The sequence below is a fragment of the Myripristis murdjan genome, chromosome 11 (assembly GCF_902150065.1).
Source record: "Myripristis murdjan chromosome 11, fMyrMur1.1, whole genome shotgun sequence".
Taxonomy (NCBI): Eukaryota; Metazoa; Chordata; class Actinopteri; order Holocentriformes; family Holocentridae; genus Myripristis; species Myripristis murdjan.
In genome coordinates, this window is record NC_043990.1 from 14,247,060 (window position 1) to 14,264,555 (window position 17,496).

The 17,496-nt window shown below is 39.4% G+C and overlaps 1 protein-coding gene across 4 annotated transcripts in view; it reads right to left on the reverse strand.

Moving 5' to 3' along the window:
- Window positions 1–17,496, reverse strand: part of akap9 (A kinase (PRKA) anchor protein 9) — a 75,771-nt gene that overhangs the window by 56,076 nt on the left and 2,199 nt on the right. For 3 of the 4 annotated variants that reach the window (XM_030063611.1, XM_030063614.1, XM_030063610.1), the window contains exons 2-5: window positions 8,240–8,500; window positions 3,130–3,174; window positions 2,065–2,124; window positions 153–302 (exon numbers count right to left, since the gene is read on the reverse strand). In XM_030063611.1, coding sequence (XP_029919471.1) covers window positions 153–302; window positions 2,065–2,124; window positions 3,130–3,174; window positions 8,240–8,500 — 516 coding nt within the window. The remainder of the gene's footprint in view (window positions 1–152; window positions 303–2,064; window positions 2,125–3,129; window positions 3,175–8,239; window positions 8,501–17,496) is intronic. The other variant, XM_030063613.1, reaches the window with a different exon arrangement.

Below are 17,496 nucleotides of genomic sequence, written 5' to 3' on the forward strand. Positions count from 1 at the left end.
ATATGGTCAATTTTGGTTATTCTCTACAAATTTATTTAATTTAAGCAATGCCCACTGTGTATCTTACTTAATGCTGGCAAGTACACAGGCTTCATATGTAGAAGGGAAAGAAAGACTAAAATTTCAGTAACTATAAATAGTATGATCGTTACCTGTTGTACTCCTTCTGTGCCAAAGGCAGCCCTGATTTCTTCAAGCTCTCGGCTTAGCTCCTCCACTGCCTGGGTCTTGGCAGCCAGGGCATCTTCCATGTCCTGCATTGTGCCTCCCTTTGTCACCTGCTGCAGAGGCTCCACCTCCTCCTGAGTTGGAAAAAAGTGGAGCTAGCACAGCATTTAACATGCATTTGGAAAGGCATGAAAGATTAGGTTTCAAGCACGAGATTAGCACATTAGCCACCATCTAAGAGTGACAGCAGTTAGCTAAAGCAGCCAGAACTGTAAATGGGTAGCAAAGATATACTTGTTTTCAGTGTGGATATTGATTTTTGAGGTGTCAAGGTCTTGGCTGGATTTTAAAGCTAGAGGCCTGTTATGGCCAAAACCAACTTTCCAGATCGCCACAGATAATCAATCAAAATGCACTACGGCAGCCAACAACCAGATGCTGTTTTGGAAGTCTGCCAGCTGGTTTCTCTAGGTGGGAGTCAATAAGGACCTGGAATTTAATTCAATACGTACCAAGACGCAAGATTTTTCATACTGCAAAAGCCAGTAGTTTGGTGTTTAAGTTTTACCATCTCCTTTAAAGTGACCCATCATCAGTTAACAACTTAAGCTGTTTTTTTGCTGAAACCTGCTCACAGTTGACCTGAAAAATGTTTCATTTCACATTCTAAGGAATTGGAAAACCTATCAAAATTATTTTATGCATGACTGTTTTTATGTTAGTTGATACTGATATTGATATACTGTATCAATACTAACAGCAGTATTATACACTCAGTGGCCACTTTATCATGTCCACCTGCACAGTCTAATGCAGTTCAAAGCAACAGCTCTGCCATTAATTCCACCTTTTAATAAAGTTTATCATGTTCAATTTGTGTTGACATTGTGGACAATATGTAAATTTAATTCTGTGTTTATTATTGAGGCTGTAGTTTGCAGAGGTCTTGTGCTGGACTACATTATATTTAGAGGCGTTTCTATTTTTTTGTCCTCCCTATTTTCATACATAAGGGGGGACAGAATATTAGAAATACCTCTCAATAAAATGCAGTCCAGTACAGCAGCACCACTAATTATGAGCTCAATGCCAAACACAGAACTGAATGAATACCTCTATTAGTGTAACAAAAAGAAAACCTGAGCATTACAGGCATCAGAAAAGTAAACTTTATGGCAGAACATTTATATTGGATTGCATTAGATTGTCCATGTGTGCCTAATAAAGTGCCACTGAGTGTATATTCTACAATCATTACTTAACTTGTTAACTAATATTTAATTAGATCAGTATAGGCTTGGTTCATGCACCAGTTATCTTCTTTTGTATCTCTATTATTAAATTAGCAGGTCACTTAAAACACAGTCCCTTTTATTCAGTCTTTTCCAGATGTATTTATCAGCACCTGTCTGGTTTCTATCCATCCGGTTCGAGTATTACCTCACTACTGATGCCATAGAAAACAGCTCATTGTGTAACACCCCATGTCCTCTCTCTATCCTCCAGGCTCTTCACTGTCCTCTATCTTCTTTTCTCTCACTCCCCTTTCATCACTTGGTTCTCCTTCAGCTTTTAGAGTAATTTACACCTCTGAAATGTCACAAAGCCCTGTTCACTCCTAATGTCCTGCACCATTTGTGCTTTAAAGACGGTAATTTAAAAATACCCACACTTTTTTTTTTGCGTTTCCTAAAGTCCAGCTTTCAAATTATACCTAATATGTAGGCACATAGTGAATTACCAAGAAGACGCACAGCATAATAGAGGCTTGGTTAGTGGGTTACAGGAAATCTCAGTGAGGACAACATGAAAAGCAAACAGACAGTAAAGTGCAGCTGTCAGTGGGTTTGCTAGCAGAACCAAAAGCAAAGAATTACTTCGAGCAAATTACTGTACCCAGATAAAATCCTTGGAGGACTTCATTAGGTTCACTTTCATCTCATGGCACCCATTTACCTGTTAATTCACAATATTGTCAGTGACTGCTATAGGTTGAGAATTCAGAGAAATGGAAAAGCCCACGTATTTTCAGAAAATATTTGATTACAAAATGATTAAGGTTTTATTGTGAAAATATTTCACAATCCTGATTTTGCTGGGAACAAAAGTATGCGCTATGATTTTCTTTAAATTATTATCTTACACTTGGCATTTGTTGCGTGTGTATGGTAGCCAGCAGGGACAAAGTTTGAAAACAGGAAAATACCATGATATATCAATTGTAGAAAACAAAGATATTGATATTGTAGAAATAAACCCATTAAAACATTACGAGTCTCTGGTCAGTGTGGCAGGTGATCATTATTGATTTATCATCCATTAATGAAAAAGTTTAACTATATAACTTTGGGCAATGTACTGCAAACACTATCACCCTTCATGGAATGAATTCTAATAGATAAGTTAATATGTGATGAAAGGCAAATTACTTCTGAAATGGGTACATAAAAATTAGACAGACATTTTACAAGAGGAGTTTTTTAAGTTATCATAAGCACAGATTGTGCATTTTGAATGAGTTTCTTTGTGATCTTCTGCCAGCGTTTCACCAAATGATCTCCAAGAAGTCATTATGCCATTGTTATATTTAAGAGACTGTCTTATATTTAAGGGACCGTGAAACTGTCCCATTGCTGACTCCAGAGTTGTTATGACTCTATAAAGTACAAAGTAGTTAGCCTTAAATGTGACTAGGCATCTGTATTCACATTAAATAAACCAAGAAAACAATCTTTTCTTGTGCAACAATATGCAAGTAGCAATTCACAACAGAAATTTTCAAGAGGTGCACTTAGCCTACACAGAGAGGCTCTACACACACCCACAACTTCATCTGCAGCTTGAGGCAGAGAAACTGTATTGTGCAGGTCACACAAGTATACACTGGGCATTATGAGAAACCCTTCGAGCACAGTTAGCATAAAATGAAGGAAAAGAAAACTGACACAAAGCTCATCTCACCTCAGAAGAATAATCTTCAGCGGTGGTGGAAACCTCACTCTCGGGCTGCAACAGAAAAGAGTAAAGACATTTCATCAACCTCGCATGGAAAAATCCTGAGGGAAAACATAAGTCATGGTCAATCTAAGTTGCCTACAGAAAACAAGTGAGCTGCATCACAACATAAAAACAACAACAGAGAATGAGAACAGATCAAGGGCTATGGCAGCAGTATAGCATTAGCTGCAAGTGAATAATGACTGTACTCCATACTATCCAAGCTTCAGTCATGTAAAACAGTCCGAAATGCAGCTGCAATGTAAATGTGAGGTCTGTTTTCTCAAAAACAAAAGGTAAAGATAATGTAGGATTGGGAAGGGATATCTTAGCATAACAAAGATTTGCCAACACAATTCCAGTAGCTTTTTGCAGCAAATATTTAGACATATTTGGAGAACAGACCAAGTCAGCAAAGCAAAAGTATCCTGGTCAATTCCACGATATAATTTATCTATATTTTGATCAATTATAATGATGAGGAACAAGTTCTGCTCTTTCCAAAAGAAGGGACCCTATTCTAAATCCTGGGTTTAACCTACTTTTGCCAGCCCAGCTCCTATCTCATTCACACAGAATAATGACAGCCATTACTGCAGTCTATTTTAAGAATCATTTCTGGATCAGAGGTTGAAACTGTATCAACCCAGAAAGGCAAAGTAATGTCAGATTTTACAGAGACAGACTATTCCTGCAACTTCTCAAAATGTTGTTAATAACAGAGTGTGCAAGTCGGGTTAGTGGCCGACTCAGACAAAGAGAGGTATGTGAAACAAAGATGATATGCAAACATTTTCTTATCACCTCATGTTGGGTGTTTGAGGCTAATTTGATTTGCAAATGTGTGTGTGTGGTTTCAAGTCTAAGACATGTCAATGAGCCACAACACATCACATCTGTGTTCACGAGCATAACCGCGGCTCTTTCAGATGCCAGTGAAAAGACTTGAGGAGGGAAAACTTTGAAGCTGTTGTGTTTCCACAGCAACCCGGTCCTGCTCAGGGAAAGCTGCATCACTACAGCATCTCTGAGGACAATCAAACCCCTGACCAATTAGTCTTAGCTGAGAACATACGCTGCTGTGAGATAAATGGCACATTAAAAAGTTTACACGGAAAAAATACACTGAACTCCAAGAGGTTAAATAATTTATCTATATGAATTATTTACAGACGACGTGGTGAGAGACTCAGTCTTTTAAAATTCAAATGGTTCATTTCCTGGTGATACATAACAACTACGGTCTAGAAAACAGCAGCGCTGCAAAAAACGTCCCAGAGCCTTTAGAGACAGAAAGAGAGCGTGTGTCCATCCCAAGGCTAAAAACTAACCATGTATAAAAACACCCATCTATTCAATCAACCTTCAGGCCATTGACGAGAGTTGCAAGGAATCGGTCACACAGACCGAGGCAGCTCAACCTGTTTAAAGGCACTTGTCTGTTTCCATGGCAACCAGAAATTTTGTAATGTGTATCAGGTCAAATGTACAGTGGGTTCAGGGGAAGGCAGTGCAGTGGGGATAAAATGAAAGTACTGAGAGGGATGGAAAGTGATAAAAATGAGTGTCAGCGGCAGAATATTTTTTAATCACAATTATTTCAAAGGATGATTTCCTGCCAGCAAGCAGATAATGCTGTTTCAGTGAGTTCTTTCATTCAGTAATTTAATTTTCAAGCTATCTTAATCCTTTTGTGGCAGGTTTGTATATCATAGGTAAAAACACATTTTCTAACAAGAGTTTGCCAATTTTTAAAAAATACAATACCCGACATGAAGCTGAAATTAATTGAATGTGGATTTTTATCTTAAATACAGTGCAACAATAACAGACTTTCAGACTGAATGCATGAACATTTAATTGTCTGTAAATGATGCAGTGTGTGACGGAAGAACTGGGTTGCTAAAAGTGCAGCCAAAGCCCCTGGGACCTTCAAAAACTTTCAAAAGTCTCTGCAAAATGGAAACAGCCTCCACAGCAGCACTACACCTATTAGTGAAGGCAAAGACATGCCACATACTGTAAATAAATGAATGATTTTTAGACTTGCACTGTTTTTATGATTTTTTCTTTAGGCCACAAAAACTGACGAATCATAAAACATTTCAAATAACACAAGTCATTACTTTTCCAGATTTTTCCAAAATTTTATCTGGGCATCCAACTAAGGCTGGGCTGATTTTCTTAAGATGTTGCAAAAACCATGAACTTACTGTATAAATATAAATAATGCCATTCCTTAATTTTGCAACACAATCCCTCTAAAACATACAACAATCCTCCCTGCTAAAGACTTCATATTTCCTCTGAAATTTATTGTGTTCTTTACCCAGCTCCATGATTAATACTATAGATTAATATCAATACTCATTCACATTTCCCCGAAAAGAAGAGTGACTTGAGATATAGTCACGCTTGTTGGTAAAAACCTGATTTGGACTGAACTCAGTGAAGACAAAGACAACATAAATTAACTGATATGTCTTTTTGGAAACTGCCCCCTTCCCCTGATGACAACTGGAACAATCAGCAAGTTCAAAGATCGCCACAACTACTTGCAACAACGATTTCAAGTCAGCCTTGTATTTCCATGCATTCCTGCAGCACGGCTCTGTCCTCCCTGTGGTCTTGGTTGTCATGACAGCTAACGAGGACTTGTAAGGCACAAGGACACAGCAGCAGCAAAACTCAGAGGAGGAGATCAATTAAGGCCCACTTTCACACAGAAGGTCTCAAAATATTACTACATTAATACTGATCTAGGTAAGGTTAAAAAAAAAAGAAAGAAAAACATTTAGCGACAGAGTGGACATGAAGCTCTGCAACTTAACAAGCTCTACAGTCTGTCTGAGTACGGGAGGATTAGAGAGGCTGTGAGTTTATCAAACACTGGCGGCTGAAGCACCACGGGGAAAGAAACACTTGTTTTGGTGTGCTGCTTTCAGAAAAGACAAATAGGTACAAAATATCATTAATTATGAACGAACGGCTAGAAATACTAATGGATTTATCAGAATCTTAGCAGAGAAATGTCAATCTAATGTGACTTCTTACTGTCAGTAAAACATAGATGCAGAGAGATTCGCTGATTGCCTGGCAGGAGGCCAGCGTCTCTCAGTCAAAACATTGTTGCAGAGCTGAGACTGCAAAGGCACTCAAAGCAATTAGTCAGCTCTAACAAAACAGCATGAGGGAACATTATTTATCAACATTATAAACTAATCTATGGAGGAATATTCAGTTCTCATTTATTACAATACATAAATAGATACAGGCATACACAGAGTGGAGTGCCATTGTAATTAAACATGCAGGATGTGTATGTTATATAAAATCAATATCTCCATGCATAAATAAACAGACAAATATTGTATACACATTTTTCTGGTAATTAACCATCTCAGTGTCAAACCTGACTTTTGATTGGTTGAACATGAATCGATTGCTCATGCTCTCTTCAGCATAGCAACACCATCAAATACTTTCTGAAAGGTGAACACTGAGATCTTGCGTGACATTATGGGTTGGCAGGCAAAACAGAAGAAAATGATCATTCTTTAGATTTCTTAGAGCAGCTTCTGCAGATTCTCTAACTTCGACAATAACACCTGGGCCGTCTCTGACGAAGACAGATGTATTTTTTCAAATCTGGAGGAACTTCTACAATCATTAGTAGCAGGGGAAAACTTGCAAAACAGCCTCTTGCACCAAGCTAGTTGCTTTTCAAAATAATTCAGGGGAGGTTTTAGAGGCCATTAGTTTAGAGCCGGCATATTCGATTACAATTTGAGGGGGTCCAGTTACTCCAAGTTCCTCCCCAGCAAAGGTCCAAGCCATCATATCGAATTTTGCTTATGCTTTGTAGGCCTATATGTGTATAGGTGTGTGTGTGTGTGTGTGTGTGTGTGTGTGTGTGTATGTGTAAATAAACAATGTAATAAAGTAAGATTAAAAAATAATTACCTTTCCCAGACTCATTTTAGACCCATTGTTTAAGAAAAAATAAATAAGCAGGCCTACTCACAAATAATAGAAGCAAAATGAATTTCCCTTAAAAATAGAAATGAAAATAAAATGTTGGTCACTTCAGTCCTCATCTGAAAAAGACTGGCTCTTTATTCTGAGCGTTTAGCAGTAATCTACCAATGACATTAAGTGTCTGAAGTAACAAAACTCAGGGAACAAAACACAGGATGAAAAACAAAGTGATTATACCAATTTATCTTTAACTCAACACATCTTAAGCATTTTTCTTACATTTGCTTCTTTCCCTCTCTGAACACAAGCACTTCCTGCTGGACTATCACTTTGATTGGCCGAGATGGTTGAGTGATTTAAATAATGCACAGGATTGGACAAGACACGTATGGTATGGTGGCCACAACAAGCCACAACACCACAAAAAGTTTGAGAACTGTCTCGGGGTCCTTGCGAGGTGACTGGTGACTGGTTTAGAGCTAATTAGTCACTTATATAGCAGTAGTGTTTGATCCTGCTGTCTTATTTTATCTATCTTATCTATCATTGGCCATCTAGTGCATAAAAATCAATTTAATGATGAAGCTGACAGATATTTTTATCTCGCTATATGCTCGACCCTTTGAAACACTGAAATGAACAAATGCAAACATATGTAAATAACTTGTTACTTATGAAATAAAGAATTTATTGGATGATGTATTTGTTTATTCTGATGTTTGACATTTTAATTGTTCAATCAACCATAATCTGCATTCAACATGACTTTCTATACTACTTTAATGAGAACTCGGACCAAAAAAATGATCTTGTCACAACGACATTACCCACTATTTACTGACATGTTGTCCAAGTATGCAGCTCTCTTCTTTCACATTTATTTTCACAAATCATTTTATAATCTTACATCATGTATTTAAATGTTTCAGTGCAAGAGATGCTTAATCTGTCCAATCAGTCCAGTAACCACAAACTATTGTCCAAGTTTCTGCTGTTCAGTAACAGTAATGGGTTAAGACTGGCACACAGTAATACTTAAAAGATCTTTATTCTATTTAAACTAATAAATTGTTATGAGAAAGTTAGAACCTCCTACCTCTATGGTGTAGGTCTGGTCATGCTTGACTGTCTCTCCGCTCCGCAGGGTCTTGGCGAAGGTGACCTCTGTGGTGGGTGGGTCTTGATTTCCCTCCTCTAATCCAACTCTTCCTCCGCCTGAGACATCCTCTCCCTCCACAGAACGATCCTGCTCGACCTCCACCCTTTCCTCCGAGTCCTCCCCTTGCTTCTTTTTCTTCTTCTTCTTCTGTTTCTTCTGGGAGTCTGCGTGGGCTTTCCTCTGACGGTACTCAGCCAACTGGGGCAAAAGAAGGAAGAGGGGAAAACAGAGGCAGGGTTAGAGACAAGATTACACTATCCGGCTCAAAAGGTGGCCCTTGTAAATTAAATTAAAAGCATTAGCAAAAACTTTAGATGCCATCCTTAAAAGACTTTTAACAAAGACGCCACTCTGTATTTCCGGTGCTAGCATTAGCTCTGATCTTGGTTCATCAGGCTACATTATTCAGCCTTTACAGCAAGAGCCGTCTGCTTTAATTCATAAATCCATTAGTATGGCTAACACAGAGATAAAATTTAATAATAAATAAAAAAAAAACCATTAACCCACTCTAAATCTACACAGTTTGCTGAAACTCAAGCGAAGCATTGCGTGCCCCCATTAGGTGCCGTCCTTACTCCAAGTGAATCCTCCCCTCCCGTGTCCATATGACCCAACACATATGCCTCTTGCTTCTTGCTGTGCCAGGTCCTAATCTTATCAACAGCTCCCAGCTAAATGGATTACATTTTTAAACTATGTGAACTATGTCTGCTTAAAAAAAAAAAAAAAAAAAAAAAAAAAAATGACAGGTTTTGTGGGTATTATGTAGTTTCCTCTTCCAAACTTTGATGCTGATTCACTTAGCATGAAAAAAAATAACAAACACAAATGCTGTAATCGTTTAATATTGTGAAAGTATTGATATGAGGCGGATAGCAGAATACTCCTCAAAATACTTTCTAGGGTTTCTAGGGTTGTTGTGCAAACTGAGGTTTTACATTTGGGATTAGAGTTCACTTAAGTCTTCCCTAATCTTCACCATGGCTCCATTCTGACAGGGCTGTCACTTAAATTAATTCTCCCTCTTAAAGAAAGAGGTGCTGGAAAATCCCATCTTAATCAGTCTGTTATATGATCTGATTCTCTATTTTCTAAACCATAACCAAGAACTTTAAGATATTTTATTAAGTTTTGTTACTCTGTTGTGACTTAAAGGTTTTTGTTTTCATAGAAAACTTCCAATCTTACGGATCACACTTTGATTCTTGAAGTGCAGTCTAACGGCCAGTAAAAGCACAACTACAGGTCTAATGTTTGACTACCTGTTCGTTATCTCTCACCCTCCCATACTTACTTGCTCTCACCCTCTCTCTCTCTCTCTCTCTCTCACACACACACACAATTATTTTTTTTCCACTTCACAAAAAAGCAGCACAAGTGTTTTACATGTAATTGTCACCAGGGAAATTATGGCATTAATTACAAAGCAGTATCTCTGATATCCATTATGCATGAGCAAGCAGTGACAGCAGATAGACGGCAGAGTGAACTGAGCAGGGCAAACAGCATGGGCTACAGGTGGTACACCACAGGTGTTGCATGGATTGTGACACATAACCTGTTGCCAAGGATACCACGCTAAAGCCTGCTTACCTGTCTGGATGGTGCCCATCCACCCCGTGACATGAACATGCATTACCCAGCATGTGAGGCATAGACACTGGTCATACGTAGTTGGAAATAATTCTTGTACTTTAGCTTCAAGTGCTATATAGCTCAGGTAGTTCAGGCATCAAAAAAACTTCTTATTATAGTAAACTACACTGGCTTGAGTTGAATTGACGAAATCAATATTTTCCTATGACTGGCTATGCTTTTAACACACACTGTATGCAATGTGGTAAATTCTACTTATACAGAAGCTAATTCTGCAAATAATATTTATATTGGTTTGTTGTCACTGGGTATAAGACTAGAGGCCTAAATAATAGTGCTGAGAGTGGGTGTTGTGGCCAAGTCCCCCGCCTCTGCAACCAAATGCACCCCTGCTCCCAAAGGACCTTTTTTCTGTGTCTTAGCACCTCCACACATCCAACAGTGCATCCGCCAATCTAGCAGAAATGAATCCCAATCTCAAAACATACACAAGGAGCTTGGCAGGATGGACAATCTGGCAAAAACAGGCAGAAAAGCTCATATGAAACGATATCAAGGCTATCCTTTACTGCAGCTCAAATAGAAAGACACAAATTTGGTAGTTTACCTCAGAAAATGAACTGAACCTGCCAGCAAGAATAACCTTGGATGAGTTTTTGGAGATGAAAATTCAAAATAAACTAGTCTTTTGCTAAAGTGGACATCATAATACGCTGTCCTGTTTGGCTGGGGAGAGGAGTGCCCTATCTGGCCGGGTGCTGTAGGATGGAGGCCTGGTGCTGTATCACCATCTGTGAGAAGGGAGACTACGTAGGTGCATCACCATCTGCTGTCTGAAAAAATTTACACATGCATATTTTTACACAGGCTTATTTTATCTGTGGCTAATAATAAGTGGCTAAGAACAACAACAACAAAAACAGTTTCCCATGCTCTGATTATATCTGAATTGTCTTCCCAGGTAAATAAACAAAAATTCCAAGTAAACTTGTTTTAATTATTATTTTTTTTATATGCTGAAATATTCTAAGATGTACTAAGAAATACTACAATTCAAAGCAGCATTTCTGAAAGGGGCAAAACAGATTTTTTTTCCCAATTATATGGACAAGTGTTGGCTTGCATTTTTTTCCCAAATGTGTAAATGAATGAAAAGTTCAAGTGAATGAAAAATGTTTCAATTGGCATATGACATCACATGAACATTGCATCACACATGCAACACTCATTCACTGACGTTGATGTTTTGGTTTTTACTAAAACCCATCCCAGAAAACTGTCATCACAAAGTGTCAGTGCCAACAAATACAAAAATACAAAAAAAAAAAAAAAAGGCTGCATGGTATGTGGGGCAAAACTATCCCATCGTGCTTTTGCATTTAAAAAGGCGCTGGAGAAGTGCTGAGAGCTGCAGTGAGAAGGAATGAGGCCTAGAGGGAAAAGTCATGTTTTCCATGTCATGTGTTCATGACTATGTCAGAAACATTGTTCTGGCAACACCCAGCTGCTTGAGGGACTCAAGCCTGAGCACATGCACTGCAGCTGGCAAGTACTGATGGGTAATCTGACAGCAAAATAAAAGCAACTGAGAGTTCCTCTGCCCGTCTAATTCACTACCAGGTTGAAATCCATCTATAAGAAGCTTGAGAGATTCTCAGAGCAAAGGTGGACCATCACAGCCATGACTTCAGACGGTGTGCACAAAGGATGAATGCTGCCATGTGGTGGAGGAGCTGGTTCTTGAACTGATGTCTCCTCAAACATCTAAAACTGCACTGTGTGGTGAGGCAGGAGACTTTATCATCACTGGTTTATCATGAGACAACATTTCTCAACAAGACCTATCAGCCTCAGGCAAACATGGTAACAAGGTTTCAAAACTCTCTGTGTCCATTTCACTGAGGCATTGAATGGCCCCTGAAAATAAAGACAAGTAATTCCTCTCTTGTTTCAACAATTTTTTTTATGTTTCTTTGAAGTAAACTCCATATTGTACTTGTATTTTCCCAAACAGTTTACTGTGACTACCACTCAGTTTCACTGTTAGTCACTTTACATCTAATTTAACATTACAGCTGAATGCTACAATAGGGTGTCGCTGTCTTGACTAAAGATTTTTTTGGGGGGGATTCTTTTCATTAACATGTTATTTGTCCTGCTAGAAGAATGATGGCCTTTGCCCTGCTAATCACCAGCCTGACTAGATGCATACCATGAGGATGGTCAACAGTCTGGCCTACGTCATTTGTTATGTCATTCCCTTCTATCTCTCTTTCAATTTTGTTATTATGAGCTTTCTAAGAATGAGCAACAAATGGGTATTCAATATCAACAACACTATCTTGATTCCCTGCCAAAAAAGAAAAAAAAATGGGGGTCATATCCTGTAGTGTGTTCAGATCACATTCCCATGCTTATTATTTTGAGCCCATCGGCTCAAATGGCCCTGTCTGCCCAAACAAAATGAACTAAAGGAATAAACACACCACAGCTCAGATAAATTGCTCCAAACATGCCTTATCACAACAAAATGACAGTTTGTCCTTTATTATAACTCTACATATAGCTCTACCCAGAAAAATTACCTAGCAGGAGCAAACTTCAAACGCAGAAGCTGTGATGGATGTTCGAAGCAAACCAGCTCCTCACTGAAAACCTGCACTGTCATACTTATGTGAGAGCACGATTGACTCACACAGCATTGTGCACGCTACCTATAGAGTGATTATCTGTTACTCACTGTGCCACTGATTATCCCCCGCTATAATAATGTGATAAGCTATGAAGCAGACATATTTAGGCTACTGAGAGGTCATCTATAGACAGAGGTCTACGCTGAGAAACTCACTGTGAGTCTACTGATGTAGCTTCAGATTCCAGATGGGCAAAAGGCAGGGAAAAACTGCCATCATTCAACTCTTAAGCACATCCAGGCGCATTAAAATAGGTCTAAACCATATGTGAAAAATAACAAAGTAGTAGTAGCAATTTAACTTACAGAATGACATAAAAAATAACAGCTACCAATGAGATATGTCTATTTTAACGAGAGGTAGCACATGCTGTTTCCTGTGCGTTTTATCCTGCAGAATGAAGGGCGGCACATAAAACTGACAGGATCACGTCAGAGTAAAAGAGATGATGTTGCAATTTACCCCTGCTCTTTAAGCCTAATAGCATTTCTGTGAGCCAGTTATGTGGACAGGGATTTAGGAAAACACTTCACCTCTACTAAAGTGAGCGTAATCACTAGATTACTAAACTACTGGTGCCTCAACATTATATAAATATGGAAAATGAACTGCAAAAACACATGGATATTGTACATCTGAATTAAAGTCATCACCTCAAATAAACTGGGTAATGACTGTCAAATTAAGCAGCAATGAATATTATTCAAAGGTGATCCACTGACCACACATTTCTCAACACCTCCAATGCATAGCCAGTTAGTTTCATTTTTCAACATTGTATTCTGCAACGCCTATTTTTTGCAGCTGGTGGTCTGAGTCATGAGGGACATTCATTTAAAGTACACACTGCTCTGCATACGTGCTGTATGTTTAAATCAGAAATGTTCAAACCTATTTTACACTGATTGAAATGTTTTACAATGTCTGTGAGAGTTCTTAAGAATCTGCACCAAACAGCTGATTCAAACATATATGAGGTAAAAGGCAACATCCAAATTAGGACGCATTATGAGGGAAGCAATGTCTGAGATGCTGGCACTTCATTGTCATTTTGTCAACACCAAGGAATGATACACTGCTGCCCATTACTTTAAATTAGGCTGAGATAACAAGAGAATCACCTACACCAACAAGAATGTTGCTACTATTTGCTTTGATTGATCTAATATCCTGGAGCTCCATCCTCTGCAGCTTCACACCATCTGTTGCCATCCCAGCTGATATCTTACCCCAGCCGAGGAAAAGACTAAAGTGGGGAGGGGTGTGCACCAGATTGAGGAAACGTCCCTTCAACCCTCCATTGATCATACTGTCACATGTACAACCTCTCCGGAGTAAAGTGGATGAGCTACGTGCAAGGTGCCTGGTGGAGAAGGCCTTTCAGGAGGCTTGTGTCATCGCCCTAACCTAAACCTGGCTGGATGAGTCAGTTTCTGACAAGGACACTGGCTTTGACACCATTATCGGTGTGGACTGGACAAGGGAATCGGTAAGGAAAAGGGTGGCAGGGTTTGCATCTATGTCAACAACCAATGTGTCCCACCCTTTTTACCTTCCAAGGACATTTACCACTGTGGTGATCAGCTGTGCTCACATGCAACCCAGTGCTAACACCAAAGCCGCAGCTGAGCTAGCAGCCTTGAGTGCCCAGGCTATGCAAGGTAAATAGTCCTTAATAGCTGCAGCCTGAATGGTGTTCTGCTCTCAATAAAGCAATCTGTGAATGTCCTGACAAGAAGGGGAAACACTTTGGACTTACGCAATGATAACGTCACCGATGCCTACATTGCCCGAGCATAGCCACCTCTAGACTCTGTGGACCACAACACTATCTTCCTGCGTCTACAACACAAATAAACACTGAAACATCATAAGCCACAAACATACAGCATCAACCAGAGGTCAGAGGATGCAGAACTGCATGACTTCAGGGGTTCCTTGCGTGGACTGACTGATGTGTGTTTTGCACATCAACCACCATCCCCATCAGAATAGTAAAGTCTGACTGAGATGGATTGATCCCCCAACTCAAAACCACGTATCATTCTCCACATTAAACACAGACTAAAGGAGAAACAACAGGCCTTTCACGGTGAAGACTTGATTTCCCTCATTAACCACTCTGTGAAAAATGACATCAGGAAAGCCTAACTCAGACATAAGGACAAACTCAAACAAGAATTCAGTAATATGGAAACCATACAGGCAGACACACCCCACCCTCTTCACAGAGGAGGATGTCCAGCAGCAACTGCCCAGGTGCAAGCCTGGCAAGGCCCTGGGTCCGGACAGCATCCCAGGAAGGATGCTTAAGACATTTATGATGGAAATCACTCCTGTCTTCACTCCATCTTCACTGAATCCCTCCAGACTTAACCAGTACTAGGGCTTGGAGATATGGGGAGAATCAAATATCACTATATCTTTGATCAAATACCTATACCTACCTAATATTGATATTGTGACGATATTGTAGGGATGACTGTGGCTGCTTTCATAAGATATTTACACCAGAGATTTTTTCGAACTAGTCCGTGGTAATCTGGACCTGATGACATTGCAAATAATAAAATAGCAAGAACAGTGCAATAAGTTCAGAAAATTGCATTTCTTTACTGTAATACAGGTTTTAAAATCATGAAAAGACGCCGCATATGCCATATCACAATATAAAAATATACGAAATTATAAATGATATCAAGTTTCATATGATAATATCAATAAGATATCAATGTATCACTCACCTCCTCTCTGGAAAACATCCACCACCATACTAGTCCCCAAGAAACTTTGCCCCTCTGAACAAAACCACTACAGACAGGTAGCACTCACCTCCATCATAATGAAATGCTTTGAAAAAGTGGTGTTACATTCAGTCCTCAATGTTGTCACCCACAACTAGATCCTCACCAGTTTGTATATAAAGCCAAACGAGGAAGAGAGGATACTGTGGCATGTCTCTTCCATACTCTCCTTCAGCACCTGGATTCCCCTGGTCACTGTGACTTTAGCTCTGCCTTCAGCAACATCCAACACTACCAGATGCTCAGCAAACTCCATCATCTCAACACCCCTCCTCCCCTCATCTGCTGGGTGCACAGCTTCCTCATTAACAGACCCCAAGCGGTCAGGGCAGGCAGGCACCACTACCACACCCATTACCACCGACACCGGAGCCCCCCAAGGCTGTGTTCTGAGCCCCTTCCTGTATGCTACAGCAATAACAGCAAAAAACTGATGCAACAAATTGATTTGTGTTCTTTTGACTGTATTGTGTTCCTTGTGGCTATGTTTTCGTGTTAGACTGATTGACTGGATGTTCTTTAATTGTTTGTGTGTGTACAGGCAGTGGAAACAAATTTTCTCTATGGAGGACAAATGATCTCTCTCTCTATATCAAAGTAGTTACCAATTAGTCTGTGTTGAAAGACTTCTTGACTTATTGTTTTGTGGGTTGTGAATGGACGCAGGCTGCAATTTTCACTTTCTTCTACACAGGAAGATGGATGTGGTCAAGAGGGTTAAAAAAAAAGCCAATTTCAACAGGTGACAGATCAGACCTGTAACAGTCGGTTGTAGCCAATTACAGTTAGCCCATCACATTCAATTAACCACTTTGCAAACCCTTCTTAACCAGTTTAGCACTTGATTGCCAAGGTTGGAACATCTTCTATATTAGGATTCAAAGTCATTTAGATTGTAAAACTCTACAGTGTCCATTTAAGCACTCTAAAATACTGCATAAGTACACAAACCATGGTCTGTCCAGCACAGTATGTCGAGCTGTGCAGGGTGCAACCATGATTAACACTGTCTCCTTAAGGATTAATCATAGGCCTAAGCCAAGTAGATCAAGTTGTGCCTTTTCTTTGTACCACTTTCTATCAGTGACAGTCACCTTTAGGCAGTTTGACAAGCCTCAGAAAACCTACATGCAATCTCATGAACCTAGACTAATAATGACTAATAGTAATAAGCTGCCCTGCAACCCTAATTAGGTCAAGCGGCTTGGAAAATGAACAAATGAGTAATAAGCTGCTTTTTTGATGATCAATCTCCATGGTTTGGAAGTGATTTCTCCACTGGATTTACTGAATCTTTTAGCAAAACAATTTTCTACTATATCCCGCCGTTTAAGACTTTAATGTCATGGTGAGTAAGTGATGGCATTGTCAGTAGCAAGAATAAGACATCTTTTGAATAAGTACCATCATGATTAGCTGTCACGAGTACAAAGAGAGACGCTAACAATTATAAAAGAAAGTACAGGAACTTGTGCTTCAGAGATTCACAGCCACAATGCCTCGCTTTGCAAAAGGAGAGAAAGATTTGCACAGGCACTCATTTGCCATGTGTTACTGTACTGGGAGAAACACTCTTAGCCTGATCACTTCATGTTCCTCTCATACTTTTTTATCAGTGTTGAATGGACAGAAAAGAAGAAAAGGAGAAAAGATAAATTAACATGATGTCCCTGGCCAATAATGTAGGTTCCCCTTGGTGCGAATCAGTAACAACTTAAAAACACTGCAATGCCGCCTTTTGAACAATCGCTGTGATTTTAAAAAGTGCCTGAATGAAGTCATCGGATGCCACATCCCCAATAAGCTTTATTAGAATGCAATCGGTGGTGTCAGAGATATTGTAAGTAACAGACCGATAGATTGTGGGGCAAACTGAGAGGCTGACACACAATAAAGTTGATGCATGGTCCCTCCCTTGATTTCTTGGGGAAGGACAAAAAGATAAGTAATTACTATCAAAAATATACTTGACAAATTACTGATACGTACTGGAAAAACACACCCTGAGGGAGTAACAAAGAGTGTCAAAGAAGCACAACAGCCCTCAAGTCAAATTTTAGAGCAGCTGGTCACACAGAGCATATCTGTGATGACATGT